Source organism: Hyperoodon ampullatus, assembly GCF_949752795.1.
Source record: "Hyperoodon ampullatus genome assembly, chromosome: 14".
Taxonomy (NCBI): domain Eukaryota; kingdom Metazoa; phylum Chordata; class Mammalia; order Artiodactyla; family Ziphiidae; genus Hyperoodon; species Hyperoodon ampullatus.
The window spans coordinates 66,387,813-66,400,002 of record NC_136927.1 but is presented as its reverse complement, the minus strand read 5'-3'; the positions used below and the strand labels follow the sequence as shown (position 1 = coordinate 66,400,002).

Genomic DNA, 12,190 nt, shown 5'->3' with positions numbered 1-12,190 from the left:
CAAGTTCAAGCCCTGGTCCAGGAAGATCCCACATGCCTCAGAGCAACTAAGCCCGCGTGCCACAACTACTGAGCCTGCGCTCTAGAGCCCGCAAGCCACAACTATTGAACCCCATGTGCCTAGAGCCCATACTCCGCAACAAGAGAAGCCACCGCAGTGAGAAGCCCACGCACCACAATGAAGAGTAGCCCCCGCTCGCCGCAACTAGAGAAAAGCCCGTGTGCGGCAACGAAGACCCAATGCAGCCAAAAATAAATAAATAAACAAATAAATTATTTTTTTAACAAAATAAAAACATGGCAAAGAAAAAAATGTTCCATGTTGACCCTTCACCTGGCTTGGGGCTGGGGTGGGACAGGGTGGATAGTGCAAAATAAAAATGGTGGGATTCAAAAAAAGAAAGAAAACCTTTTATCTTATAAAAACTTTACTTTTGGGGCCTCCCTGGTGGCGCAGTGGTTGAGAGTCCGCCTGCCGATGCAGGGGATACGGGTTCGTGCCCCGGTCTGGGAGGATCCCATATGCCGCGGAGCGGCTGGGCCCGTGAGCCATGGCTGCTGAGCCTGCGCATCCGGAGCCTGTGCTCCGCAACGGGAGAGGCCACAACAGTGAGAGGCCCGCGTACCACAAAAAAAAAAACAAACAAACAAAAAAAAACTTTACTTTTGTATTATTTCAGATGGAAGCTCCACCACTCTCTCCTTTTCCGCATATTAAGCAACAGCCAGGCTCCCCGCGCCGCGTTTCCCAGCAGCATTCCATTTATGTGTCCCCACACAAGAACGGGGCAGGCCTTCCACCAAGGAGCGCTCTGCTCTATAAGTTCAACGGCAGCCCTTCCAAGGTAAGTTGCACACAAACTTTACTCCAAAACAGTGATGTACATGTGTTAAATACTGGATTTCAGATTTCCAATTAGTAATCTTTAATCTTACCCCTTTTTTTGCAAAGTTACTGCTAATAAATATGAACCATTACTATGGCAAGTTTCCTGTGATCAAGAGCAGTGTATTCAGTTGAGGTAGTTTAATCCTTTACGATTGACGTGGTATCGGGGGAGTTCACTCCAAGAGCCCAGTGTGTCCCTGCTCAAGCACGATCTTGAGAAGGACCAGTAAGGCAACACCTGCAAGTGGTCAGACATGGGGAACACTATGTGTAAAGGAAGGCCTTGGAAGTGAAAGTGCATTTGGTGGATGGCAACCAGGATAGTGAAAGGTCTGAAAACAGAGGCCTCTTCTTACTTACACAGACAGCTCTATGGTTATCCCCATCTTTATTCCCATACAATGATGAAGATGTGATAGGGACATGATTGCTGTTTTCAGATAATTCAAGGGCTATCAAGTAGATACACTCAGTATGTCTCCAGAAGCCAGAATCACTACTAACTGGAAGAAACTGTAGTGGGACAGATTGTAACTCAGTCCAAATACATGGCAGCTCCTTAACTCATTAGTTTCTCATTTAGTTCCACAGACATCTATTAAGTTCCTGCTATGCTTAGCAAACAAAGTTGACTGAGATATACTGCACAGGCTTGCATTTCTTCTTTATAGAAGTTGATTTCATATGAGGACTTTTAGAAGAAATTATTGCATAAAATCAGAAATGGGACCAATTGAATTGTGAGGCAGTGATTTCACAGTCATAGGTCAGAATCTGGGGAGCTTGTTGAACACAGATACCTGTCCCATAGACTTCCTGTATCACAGAGCTCTGGCAGGCAGGTCCCCTAGACTGTTGTGATGCACAGCTTTCAGGAGCAACTTCTCTAAGGCTGCCTTACAGACCAGCAACATCAGCTTCACCCGGGAGCCTGTTAGAAATGCAGACTCTCAGGCCTCTCACCAGCCCAATGGAATTTGAATCTGCATAGTAACAAGATTCCCCAGATAATTAGTAAGCACATTAAAGTTTGAAAAGCATTGCTTCAGGAGGAGGATCTCAAACTTTAGGGAGTATCAGAATCACCTGGTAGGCTTGATAAACTATAGATTGCTGGGCCCAACCCCCAGAATGTCTAATTCAGTAGGTGTAGGGCGAGGCTTAAGAATTTGCATTCCTGATAAGTTTCCAAATGCTTCTGGTCTTATGTCCACATTTTAAAAACTACTGCTATAAGGTAAATCCAATTTTTAAAATCACCTGAAAAGATTAGTTCTAATCACCCTTATTAGGTTGGCCTAGATTCAAAAAATAATCTCTACCCCAGTGTTTAGCTTTGGATAGAGGATAAAGGGCAGAAAAAAGCAGTTAGCTTAGTTCTTGGCTGCTGTTTCTCCCTTTTTCCCATTTTACTCACACATGTCCTCTATTTTTGCACAGAGTTTGAAAGATATCAACAACATGATAAGGCAAGGTGAGCAGAGAACCAAGAAGCGAGCAATAGCCATGGATGGTGATGCAGAATCACCTGCCAAACGCCTCTGTCAAGAAAATGATGATGTTTTACTTAAACGACTACAGGATGTTGTCAGTGAAAGAGCAAATCATTAGTGCCCTTCCCATTTCTATGATAAAAGCACTTTCAGGTTGTTTTGCAGAAAGTTAGGGCTCTATCTTTCAAAACATTCAGCCCTGTAGGTAGTAAATATCACTGAGTTACAAGAAAAGTTACACCAAAGTTGGATTTTTTTTACATTTATCCAAAATGTAGTTGACAGATGTATTTTGAGTTGGATTGTAAAGGAATGTTTTAAGTGCCTTTTAAACATATTAATAGTCATAGAATTGTTAAAATATTTGTTCCCTGGGTTTTTCAGGTGAAGTAAGGAGAAACCTCATAATTTTTTGGCTCACTTTTTTAAATAATTAAATGTCTTCTTCTTCTGAGCTTTGTAATGTGAGGGTGAGTAATCTGTTTTTGGTAAGTGTCGTTTGAGAGGTTTGTGTTCCTAATTTAGTATTGAGTAGGGGTTGGGTTCCATGGCATCTGGGCCAGAGGATGATGCCTAGCCTGTCTCTGACCCAGTGTGGTAGCTCCACATCCAGGTGCCAAGACCATTCTGGGTTGTCCAGACACTTCTTGTGCCCTTCCTTTCCTTGAGCAGAAGCAGATTTGTACCTGAACCCCTGCACTACCCCCACTCCTTGCTTTCCAGCCCTAAGCCCTCTTAGCCTGGTGTCACAACCTGATAAAAGAGATACTTGCTTCTTTTTAAAACTACTATCATTTTGTTTTCCAAACCATTAACTTAGTTATGTATGATTATATTATGTCATATAATTCTCAAAATAGGAAGCTGCTTCTCAAGCCAGTAGAGTAAAATACAGAAAAGAGTTGTTAGAAACCATATTCCTACTAGTGAGGTAGCACCATGATAATATGTGAGATACTGTTTTTGAGGTTATCATGAGATTGGTCATCCTCAGTGTCTAATTGATTCACTAAGAATAGTTGAAACCTTTTTCAAAACCACGTTAATGTCACCTCATGCCATATTACTTCCCCCTCTTCGTTCTCAGTATCATCGGTGCATTATGAGTTTCCCATTAGGGTTTGATCACTGGGCCCCTTAAGGGTGTTTTCCGGGGCTTGGGGTGCAACTTTCCAAAGAGTCAGCTGTTCGGTATTCACTTTTTCTAGTATGTTTCCAGAATCTGGAAGGACATGGATAAGCCATTCTTAATTAATTTTGAGAAAATGTTATCAAATGTATGTTTTTTAAACCACAGACCTTATTTTTTTAAATGCAAAATATTTAACAAATATTTAACTTAACCGGGGCTTCCCTGGTGGCGCAGTGGTTGAGAGTCCGCCTGCCGATGCAGGGGACACAGGTTTGTGCCCCGGTCCAGGAAGATCCCACATGCCACGGAGCGGCTGGGCCTGTGAGCCATGGCCACTGAGCCTGCACGTCTGGAGCCTGTGCTCCGCAACGGGAGAGGCCACAACAGTGAGAGGCCCGTGTACCGCAAAAAAAAAAAAAAAAAAAAAATTTAACTTAACCTATGTCTAACCGTAGCTAATTTGAATTAGTCTGAGATTTGAGTATGAACTAGTAATTACGATTGTTAGGAATTTTATTTTTAAATTTTAAGATGAAAAGTGATTTTGGTCACATTTTACTTTTCTGAAAATTACATCCTCATTTTTTTGTGTAGTATCTACACATGTTATAAGCCAAATACCATCGTCTGTTTGAATCCTTGTATATATTTTTATGTAGCTATAACTATTGTGTCATTTTTATCATCGTTATTAATGTGCAGAATGTAAATGAGCATTTGTACGTTGTCTTTATAAGAAACTCTGGACGTGTTTTTATCAGTTTTCAAGACTGAATATCAATGTACATAAAATGGTTAATAAAATAATGGAGTTTTTTGAGATTATTGAAAAAACTACACTTGAGCTCTTCTGTGTGACTAGATGCAATTGTGCATCCATATAGAATCTGTATCTCTTTAACTATCTGCTTTATATCTTTTAAATATCTTAGTGTAACTTAAAAGTTAATGTTCCTGATGCTTTCTAGGAGCTAGGAAGAGAATGGGGAGTGAGTGACTGCTTGATGAGTATAGGGTTTTCTTTTGAGGTGATGAAAATAATTTTGGAACTTGATATAGGTAGTGATTGCATAACATTGTAAATTTATTAACTGACACTAAATTTTACACTTTAAAATAGTTAATTTTATGTTAGGTGAATTTCACCTTAATTGAAAAAAATGCCTTAGACACATATAAAAAAACATAATTACTTCAAAGCCTTGGAATGGACCAAATTATGATGCTGAATCAAGGAAAAGGCTTCTCTCTTAGGAGTGCTTTCAGGTGTATTTCTTCATTTGAGGATCACAGCTTAAAAGTGTTTTTTTTTTTTAACATCTTTATTGGAGTATAATTGCTTTACAAGGGTGTGTTAGTTTCTGCTGTATAACAAAGTGAATCAGCTATACGTATACATATATCCCCATATCTCCTCCCTCTTGCGTCTCCCTCTCAACAAAAGTTCTTTTCTAATTAAGATTTTTATGTGGTTAGATTATGTTAAATCAAAAAAAATTTTTTTTAAAGAAGGTAGTATTCCCGCTTGTTTTTATTTTGTTCCTTACAGTACTTTCACTAAGTCAACAGACATTATTGGCTGTTTACTGTATGCCTGGCCCTTTGCTAGGTGCTAGGGATATAAGGGTGAACCAAGCATAGTTCCTGTCCTCAATATATAATATTTGTAGCCTATTAATATACTGGGATAAATATAGTAATACAAGTCTACACAAAGACGGATGGTGTTAGCACAGAGAAGGGAATGAATGATTCACTCTGCCTGAACGAGTTTGTCAGGGAAATCGAAAATCACTCTAGGGAATTCCCTGGCGGTCCAGTGGTTCGGACTCCACACTTCCACCGCAGAGGGCACCGGTTCCATCCCTGGTCAGGGAACTAAGATCCCATGTGCTGCGTGGCACACCCTTAATTAATCAATCAATTAATTAATTAATTAACTCTAAAGTGGGGGCTAAGTGGTAATTTAGTCGTTAGGGGTGAATAACTGTTTGCCAGGGCAGTAGAAGACAGCATAACCAGTAGAAAGGCCCAGAGACTTGAAAGTACTATAGGTGTAAGAATTTCAGATAGTTTAGTGAGGCAGGAGTAAAGTGTACATATATAAAAGTGCAGTGCAAAGCGGAGCTAGAAAGGGACCTTTCTAGTTGGGCTTTACGCCAGGCTAAGGAGCTCAGGCTTGGTCATTTCCAGTGGTTCTCAACATTGGCTGCAGCTGGGGAGTTTTAAAACACACATCAGTGAATGGGTTTCTCCCCCAGAGATTTCTGATTTAACTGGTTTGAGGAACAACCTAGTATTAGGATTTTTAAGTACTCCCTAAGTGAGTACCTAAAGTTGAGAACCACTGCTCCAGGTCATGGGGAGCCACAAAAGAGGTTTTGTGGGGGTTTGGGGTTTTTTTTTTTGCAGTACGTGGGCCTCTCACCGCCGCGACTTCTCCCGCTGCGGAGCACAGGCTCCGGACGCGCGGGCCCAGCGGCCGTGGCTCACGGGCCCAGCCGCTCCGCAGCATGTGGGATCCTCCCGCACCAGGGCACGAACCTGTGTCCCCTGCATCAGCAGGCGGACTCCCAACCACTGCGCCACCAGGGAAGCCCAGAGGTTTTAATTTTATGTGGATAATGACAAAACCTGAATTTTTTTTTTTTTTTTTTTTTTTTTTTGTGGCCAAGCTGCAAGGCGTGCGGAATCTTAGTTCCCCAACCAGGGATTGAACCCAGGCCCGGCAGAGAAAGTGCCAAGTCCTAACCACTGGACCTCTGGGGAATTCCCTAATGTTTATTTTGGCAGTTCCTTAACTTGCCCAAAGATAAGGATTACCTGAGACACATATTAACGATGCAGGCTCCACCCTTGACCAATGGAATGAAATCTCCAGGAGAAGGACTTAGGAATTTTGTTAACCTCTGTTCCAAGTGATATTAACCGTCAGGCAAGTTAGAGACTTTCTGGCAGTTCTCAAACTTTAAGAGCATAGCAATCACCAGGGATTGTTAATCTTGTTAAAAATGCAGAGCCTGGGGTTGGGCCTGAGATGTTGCTTTTCTAACAAGCTCTTATACCCAACACCAGTGCTGCTGGGCTGAGGACTATGCTTTGAACTGCAAGTTTTAGAAATCTGGAATCTATGCAGAGGATTGATTAGAAGATGTTTATTTAGACTGACACGGGAGTCAAGATAATGGTTCTTAACTTGGTTAATTTTGCCACCTTCAGGGACATTTGACAATGGAGACATTTTTGCATTTTTGGTTGTCACAACTGGGCATGGGAGGTTGGTGCTACTGGTATCTAAGGGTAGAAGCCAGAGATGCTGCTAAACATCCTACAGTGCACTGGACAGCCCCCACAGCAAAGAATTTATCCAGCCCCCGTGTCAGTCGTGCCAATTAAGTAAACACTTGGACAAGAAGAGCTATATGCTTTACTGTACTGATAATGGGGATAGAAAAGGAACCACCAAGGGTCACCCAACTCTGGGCAGGTATGGGGTCCCAGTTAGGGATAGCTTCATAAGGAAGATGACTTTCTAGGAAAGATTAATGGTAATAGATTCCAGGTGGGGTAACTAATACACATGTGGGATTATATGGCATCAATGACAGACCCTTAATATAAAAGAAAATGTTCCTGAGGTTTCAGATTCTGCATGTAGGCAATGGTTCCATCAAGTTTCCCCGTGGTAAGAATCACCTTTGAGGGCTTATTAACTATGCAGATTTAAAAGTGTAGCATACAAACAGTTTTGTTAAGCATCCCAGGCTATTATTCTTATCCAGGAAGCTTGCAATGTACCTGTATAATGGCCAAGAGTATAGAGATCCAGGTTCAAACATCCACCCTGACGCTGTCTCACCAAACCAAGTTGGGCATATTTACTTACTTCAGGTAGGTCATCATCACTTCAAGAAATAATTGATTAATTATGGAAAATAACATTCATTGTATAACATTCAGTATATGTAAGCAAAAAATAAAAACTATATTCCCACCAACCAGAGGTCACCTGTTCAAATTTTTTAAAATTTTTTATTATTTTTTCACATGAAGAAAATTGTGTAAATCTTAAGTTTTATATTATGATGAATTTTTTCCAGCTTCACTAAGGTATAATTTACATAGAATAAAATGTACCCACTCTAAGTGTATAGTTTGTATAATCATAATTATATATGATTGTATAACTACCACTACAAAACTATCGTTTTATTGTGCTTTGCCTTATTGTGATTCACAGATACTGCGTTTTTTTTTACCAAAATTGAAGGTTTGTGGCAACTCTGCATCAAGCAAGTCTATTGGCGCCATTTTTCCAACAGTATTTGCTCACTTCATGTCTCTGTCACATTTTGGTAATTCTCACAATATTGCAAATTTTTCATTATTATTATATTTATGGTAATCTGTGATCAGTGATCTTTGACGTATGGTATTATCATTGTTTTGGGGTGCCATGAACCACACCCATGTAAGATGGCAACGTTGTGTGTGTTCTCACTGCTCCACTGACCTGCCGTTCCGCAGTCTCTCTCCCTCTCGTTAGTCCTCCCTATTCCCTGAGACACAACAATATTGAAATAGGCCAAGTAATAAGTCTAAATGGCCTCTAAGTGTTCAAGTGAAAGGAGGAGTCAATCGATGTGGGAAACTTTATTGTTGTCTTAAAGACTTTGCCACAGCCACCTCAACCTTCAGCAACCACCACCCTGCTCAGTCCACAGCCATGAACATCGAGGCAGGACCCTCCACCAGCAAAAGATTACAACTCGCTGAAGGCTTAGATGATGGCTAGCATATTTTGGCAATAAAGTATTTTTTAATTAAAGTATGTACACTGTTGTTTTAGACAATGCTATTGCACACTTAATAGACTACTGCATAGTGTAAAAACAACTGATTTTGTATGTACTGGGAAGCCAAAAAAATTTGTGTGGCTCACTTTTTTGCAATATTTGCTTTATTACAGTGGTCTACAACTGAACCTGCAATATCTCTGAGGTATGCGTATATAGAACATTACCATCACTTTAAAAAGTTTTCTTTTTCCCTCTAATATTCCCCGCCCTCCCCATATCCTCCCCACCACTTACCCAGGCAATTGTTGGTCTGCTTTTTGCCACCATAGGTTTGCCTTTTCTAGAATTTCATATAAATATATGTATGCACAGCATGTAATCTTTTGTATTTGAGTTCTGTCACTTAGTATAATGTTTCCGAAATTCATTCATGTGGTATGTATAAATATTTCTTTTTATTGCTGAGCAATTTTCCATACCTTGGTTATACTCAATTTGTTTTATCTCATTACCAGTTGATGGACATTTAGGTTGTTTGCAGTTTGAGGCTATTAATAATTATGAACATATGTATGCAAGTCTTTGAACATATAATCTTATTTCTCTTTTATTCCTTTATGAGTTGCACTGCTGGGCCAAATGGTAAGTACGTGTTTAACTTCGTAAGATATCCACATCTTTTTTCAAAGTGGATCATTTTGCATTCCCACCAGCAGGTGTAAGAGGTCCATTTGCTCCACATTACAGCCCCCCCCCTTTTTTTTTAAATTAAAGTATAGTTAACTTAGAATACTGTGTTAGTTCCAGGTGTACAGTAAAGTAATTTGGTCATATATTTTTTTCAGATTCTTATCAATTATAGTTTATTAAAAGATATTGAATAGAGTTCCCTGTGCTGTACAGTAAATCCTTGTTGTTTATTTTATATATAGTGGTGTGTATATGTCAATCCCAATCTCCCAATTTATCCCTCTGCCCCACCCTTTTTCCCTTTGGTAACAATAAGTTTGTTTTCTACATCTGTGACCCTGTTCCTGTTTTGTAAATACGTTCATTTGTACCATTATTTTAGATCCCACATATCAATGATATGGTATTTGTCTTTCTCTGTCTGACTTACTTCATTTAGTATGGTAATCTCTAGGTCCATCCATGTTGCTGCAAAAGGCAATATTTCATTCTTTTTTGTGGCTGAGGAATATTTCATTGTATATATATATACCACATCTTCTTCATCCATTCATCTGTTGATGGACACTTAGGTTGCTTCCATGTCTTGGCTATTGTAAATAGTGCTGCTATGAACATTGGGGTGCATGTATCTTTTCGAATTAGAGTTTTCATCTTTTCTGGATATATGCCCAGGAGTGGGATTGCTGGATCATATGGTAACTCTATTTTTAGTTTTTTAAGGAACCTCCATACTGGTTTCCATAATGGCTGCACTGTGGCCACCTCTTGATGTGAATCTTCCTAGACTTTTTTCAGTGCATATTGAAAAAATCATTGTATTTTTAAGGTAAAAATGGATCATATATGTCACTTAATATATCATCTTTGCAATGTCTAAATGTTACCTTTCTGACAATTTTAATGCTTATGTTCCAATAAATTATTTATGTTATCATTAAACAAGGAAAGATTAGCGCAGTCTCTACAGCCACCATAGGAGGTGTCCTCAACAAGATGAAGCTCACCATCCTGGACCAGTCTTCTCAGGCCAATGAGTGGGTGGCCAAACACATCAGGAACTGCATCATCCAGTTTAGCCAAGGGCCAGACAAGTACTTCACCCTGGGGCTCCCCACTGGGAGCACCCCACTTGTCTGCTACAAGAAGCTGATTGAGTACTATAAGAATGGAGACCTGTCCTTCAAATATGTGAAGACTTTCAACATGGATGAGTATGTGGGCCTTCTTTGAGACCACCCAGAGAGCTACCATGCCTTCATGTGGAACAAATTCTTCAAACACATTGACATCCACCCAGAAAACACCCACATTCTGGGTGGGAATGCAGCTGGCCTACAGGCTGAGTGTGATGCCTTTGAAGAGAAGATCAAGGCTGCGGGAGAGATTGAGCTGTTTGTTGGGAGGCATCGGCCTTGGTGGACACATTGCCTTTTACAAGTCGGGCTCCAGTCTATTGTCTAGGACCTGTGTGAAGACACTGACCATGGACACCATCCTGGCCAATGCTAGGTTCTTTTATATATATATATTTTTTAATAAATTTATTTGTTTATTTTTGGCTGCGTTGGGTCTTTGTTGCTGTGCATGGGCCTTCTCCAGTTGCAGCGAGCAGGGGCTACTCTTCATGGCGGTGCACAGGCTTCTCATTGCAGTGGCTTCTTCTGTTGCAGAGCACGGGCTCTAGGCACACGGGCTTCAGTAGTTGTGACGTGGGCTCAGTAGCTGTGGCTTGTGGGCTGTACAGCACAGACTCAGTAGTTGTGGCACACAGGCTTAGTTGCTCTGCGGCATGTGGGATCTTCCCGGACCAGGGCTCGAACCCGTGTCCCCTGCATTGGCCGGGGGACTCTTAACCACTGAGCCACCAAGGAAGCCCTATGCTAGGTTCTTTGATGGAAATCTCACCAAGGTGCCCACCATGGCCCTGATGGTGGGCGTGGGCACTGTGATGGGTACTAGAGAGATGATAATCTTCATCTCAGGTGCTCACAAGGCGTTTGCTCTGTATAAGGCCATGGAAGAGGGAGTGAACCATACGTCTGCCTTCCAGTAGCATCCCCACACGGTGTTTATGTGCGACGAGGATGCCACCCTAGAGTTGAAAGTGAAGACTGTCAAGTATTTCAGAGGTTTAGTGCTTGTTCATAACAAGTTGGTGGACCCCTTGTGAACTATGAAAGAGAAAGAAACAGAGAAAAGCCAGTCTTCTAAGAAACCGTACAGTGATTAGCCTGTGCTAATCCTAGTGTCAACTACCTCACTGGGACAGGCGGGTCTTTCTGGAAATTGTCTTTAGGAGGACAGAATTGTATTGCTTTAATCTAGTGTGGTTACTAGTTGAATGGATGAACTTGTCATTCTTGGCTGTTCAGTGTGGAGTCTAATCATGGAATTTAGCTACTTATTTGTAACTTAATGAGAAAAAAATCACTATATAATTTTGACGTCTGCCCCACAGATTAGGGGTTTTTAGCTTTTTGTTGTGCCTCTAACACTGTTCAGATGTACAATACACTCCAGTCAGGAATTTCTGTCATTACATACACTGATCTCAGTTGAGAGGGAGTTTGGGGCTTATGTATATTGGACAAAACCTCTTCGGAGAGTCTTAAGAGCCCCTCTTGGGAAGGCCTGCCCCTTATTTGAGAATCAGTGTTCCAGATTAAGGAACTCTCAATGTCTAAAGTCACTATAAGGAAGTAGTCACTCTGGTCAGTAACAAGTGCCACAGGAAGAAAACTATCCCTTACTTTCTTTCCCCAGCTGTTTTTTTCTGCTCTCTCAGTTGGCCTTTCCATGAACTCAGAGGCCTCCTTGGGGAAGGATTTGGGTGGATGGGGCTAAAGAGAAAGTTTTGCTGATGAACTCGGAGCCTCAAGGGGCCCAGCCACATCAAACTCCTATCCCTCAGGGACCCTCCAGCACCGGGAGGAAGGCAGAAACCCTTTTCCCAAAAGAGCCCTGTGTTTTGTTCCAAGGTCTCACTCTGGCGCCTCTCTTATACATACTCATTCATAAGTAGGACATCCACGGGAGCAACAGACACGGCCAAGATTCAATGTATGTTCAGCCAAGGTGATGGGGTCAGGGCAAGCAGCTCAATTATGAATTTAGAAACAACACTAGAGTGACGTGTTTCCTGTGTCCCTGAGAGTTGAGTGCCAAGAAACAGACCTAAGTGCTTC

The 12,190-nt window shown here is 41.3% G+C and overlaps 1 protein-coding gene and 1 pseudogene across 3 annotated transcripts in view; both read left to right on the top strand.

The window, feature by feature from the left end:
* Positions 1-2,499, top strand: part of RBL1 (RB transcriptional corepressor like 1) — a gene marked incomplete at both ends in the record, with an annotated part of 75,143 nt that extends 72,644 nt beyond the window's left edge. For both annotated transcript variants that reach the window (XM_079718576.1, XM_079718575.1), the window contains 2 exons: positions 680-844; positions 2,329-2,499. In XM_079718576.1, the coding sequence (XP_079574702.1) occupies positions 680-844; positions 2,329-2,499 (336 nt within the window). The remainder of the gene's footprint in view (positions 1-679; positions 845-2,328) is intronic.
* A 7,499-nt stretch (positions 2,500-9,998) lies between these two features.
* LOC307063855 (glucosamine-6-phosphate deaminase 1-like) lies at positions 9,999-11,175 on the top strand (annotated as a pseudogene). The gene is made up of 2 exons: positions 9,999-10,514; positions 10,890-11,175. The product of its transcript is annotated as a glucosamine-6-phosphate deaminase 1-like (transcript).
* The last annotated feature ends 1,015 nt before the right edge of the window (positions 11,176-12,190 follow it).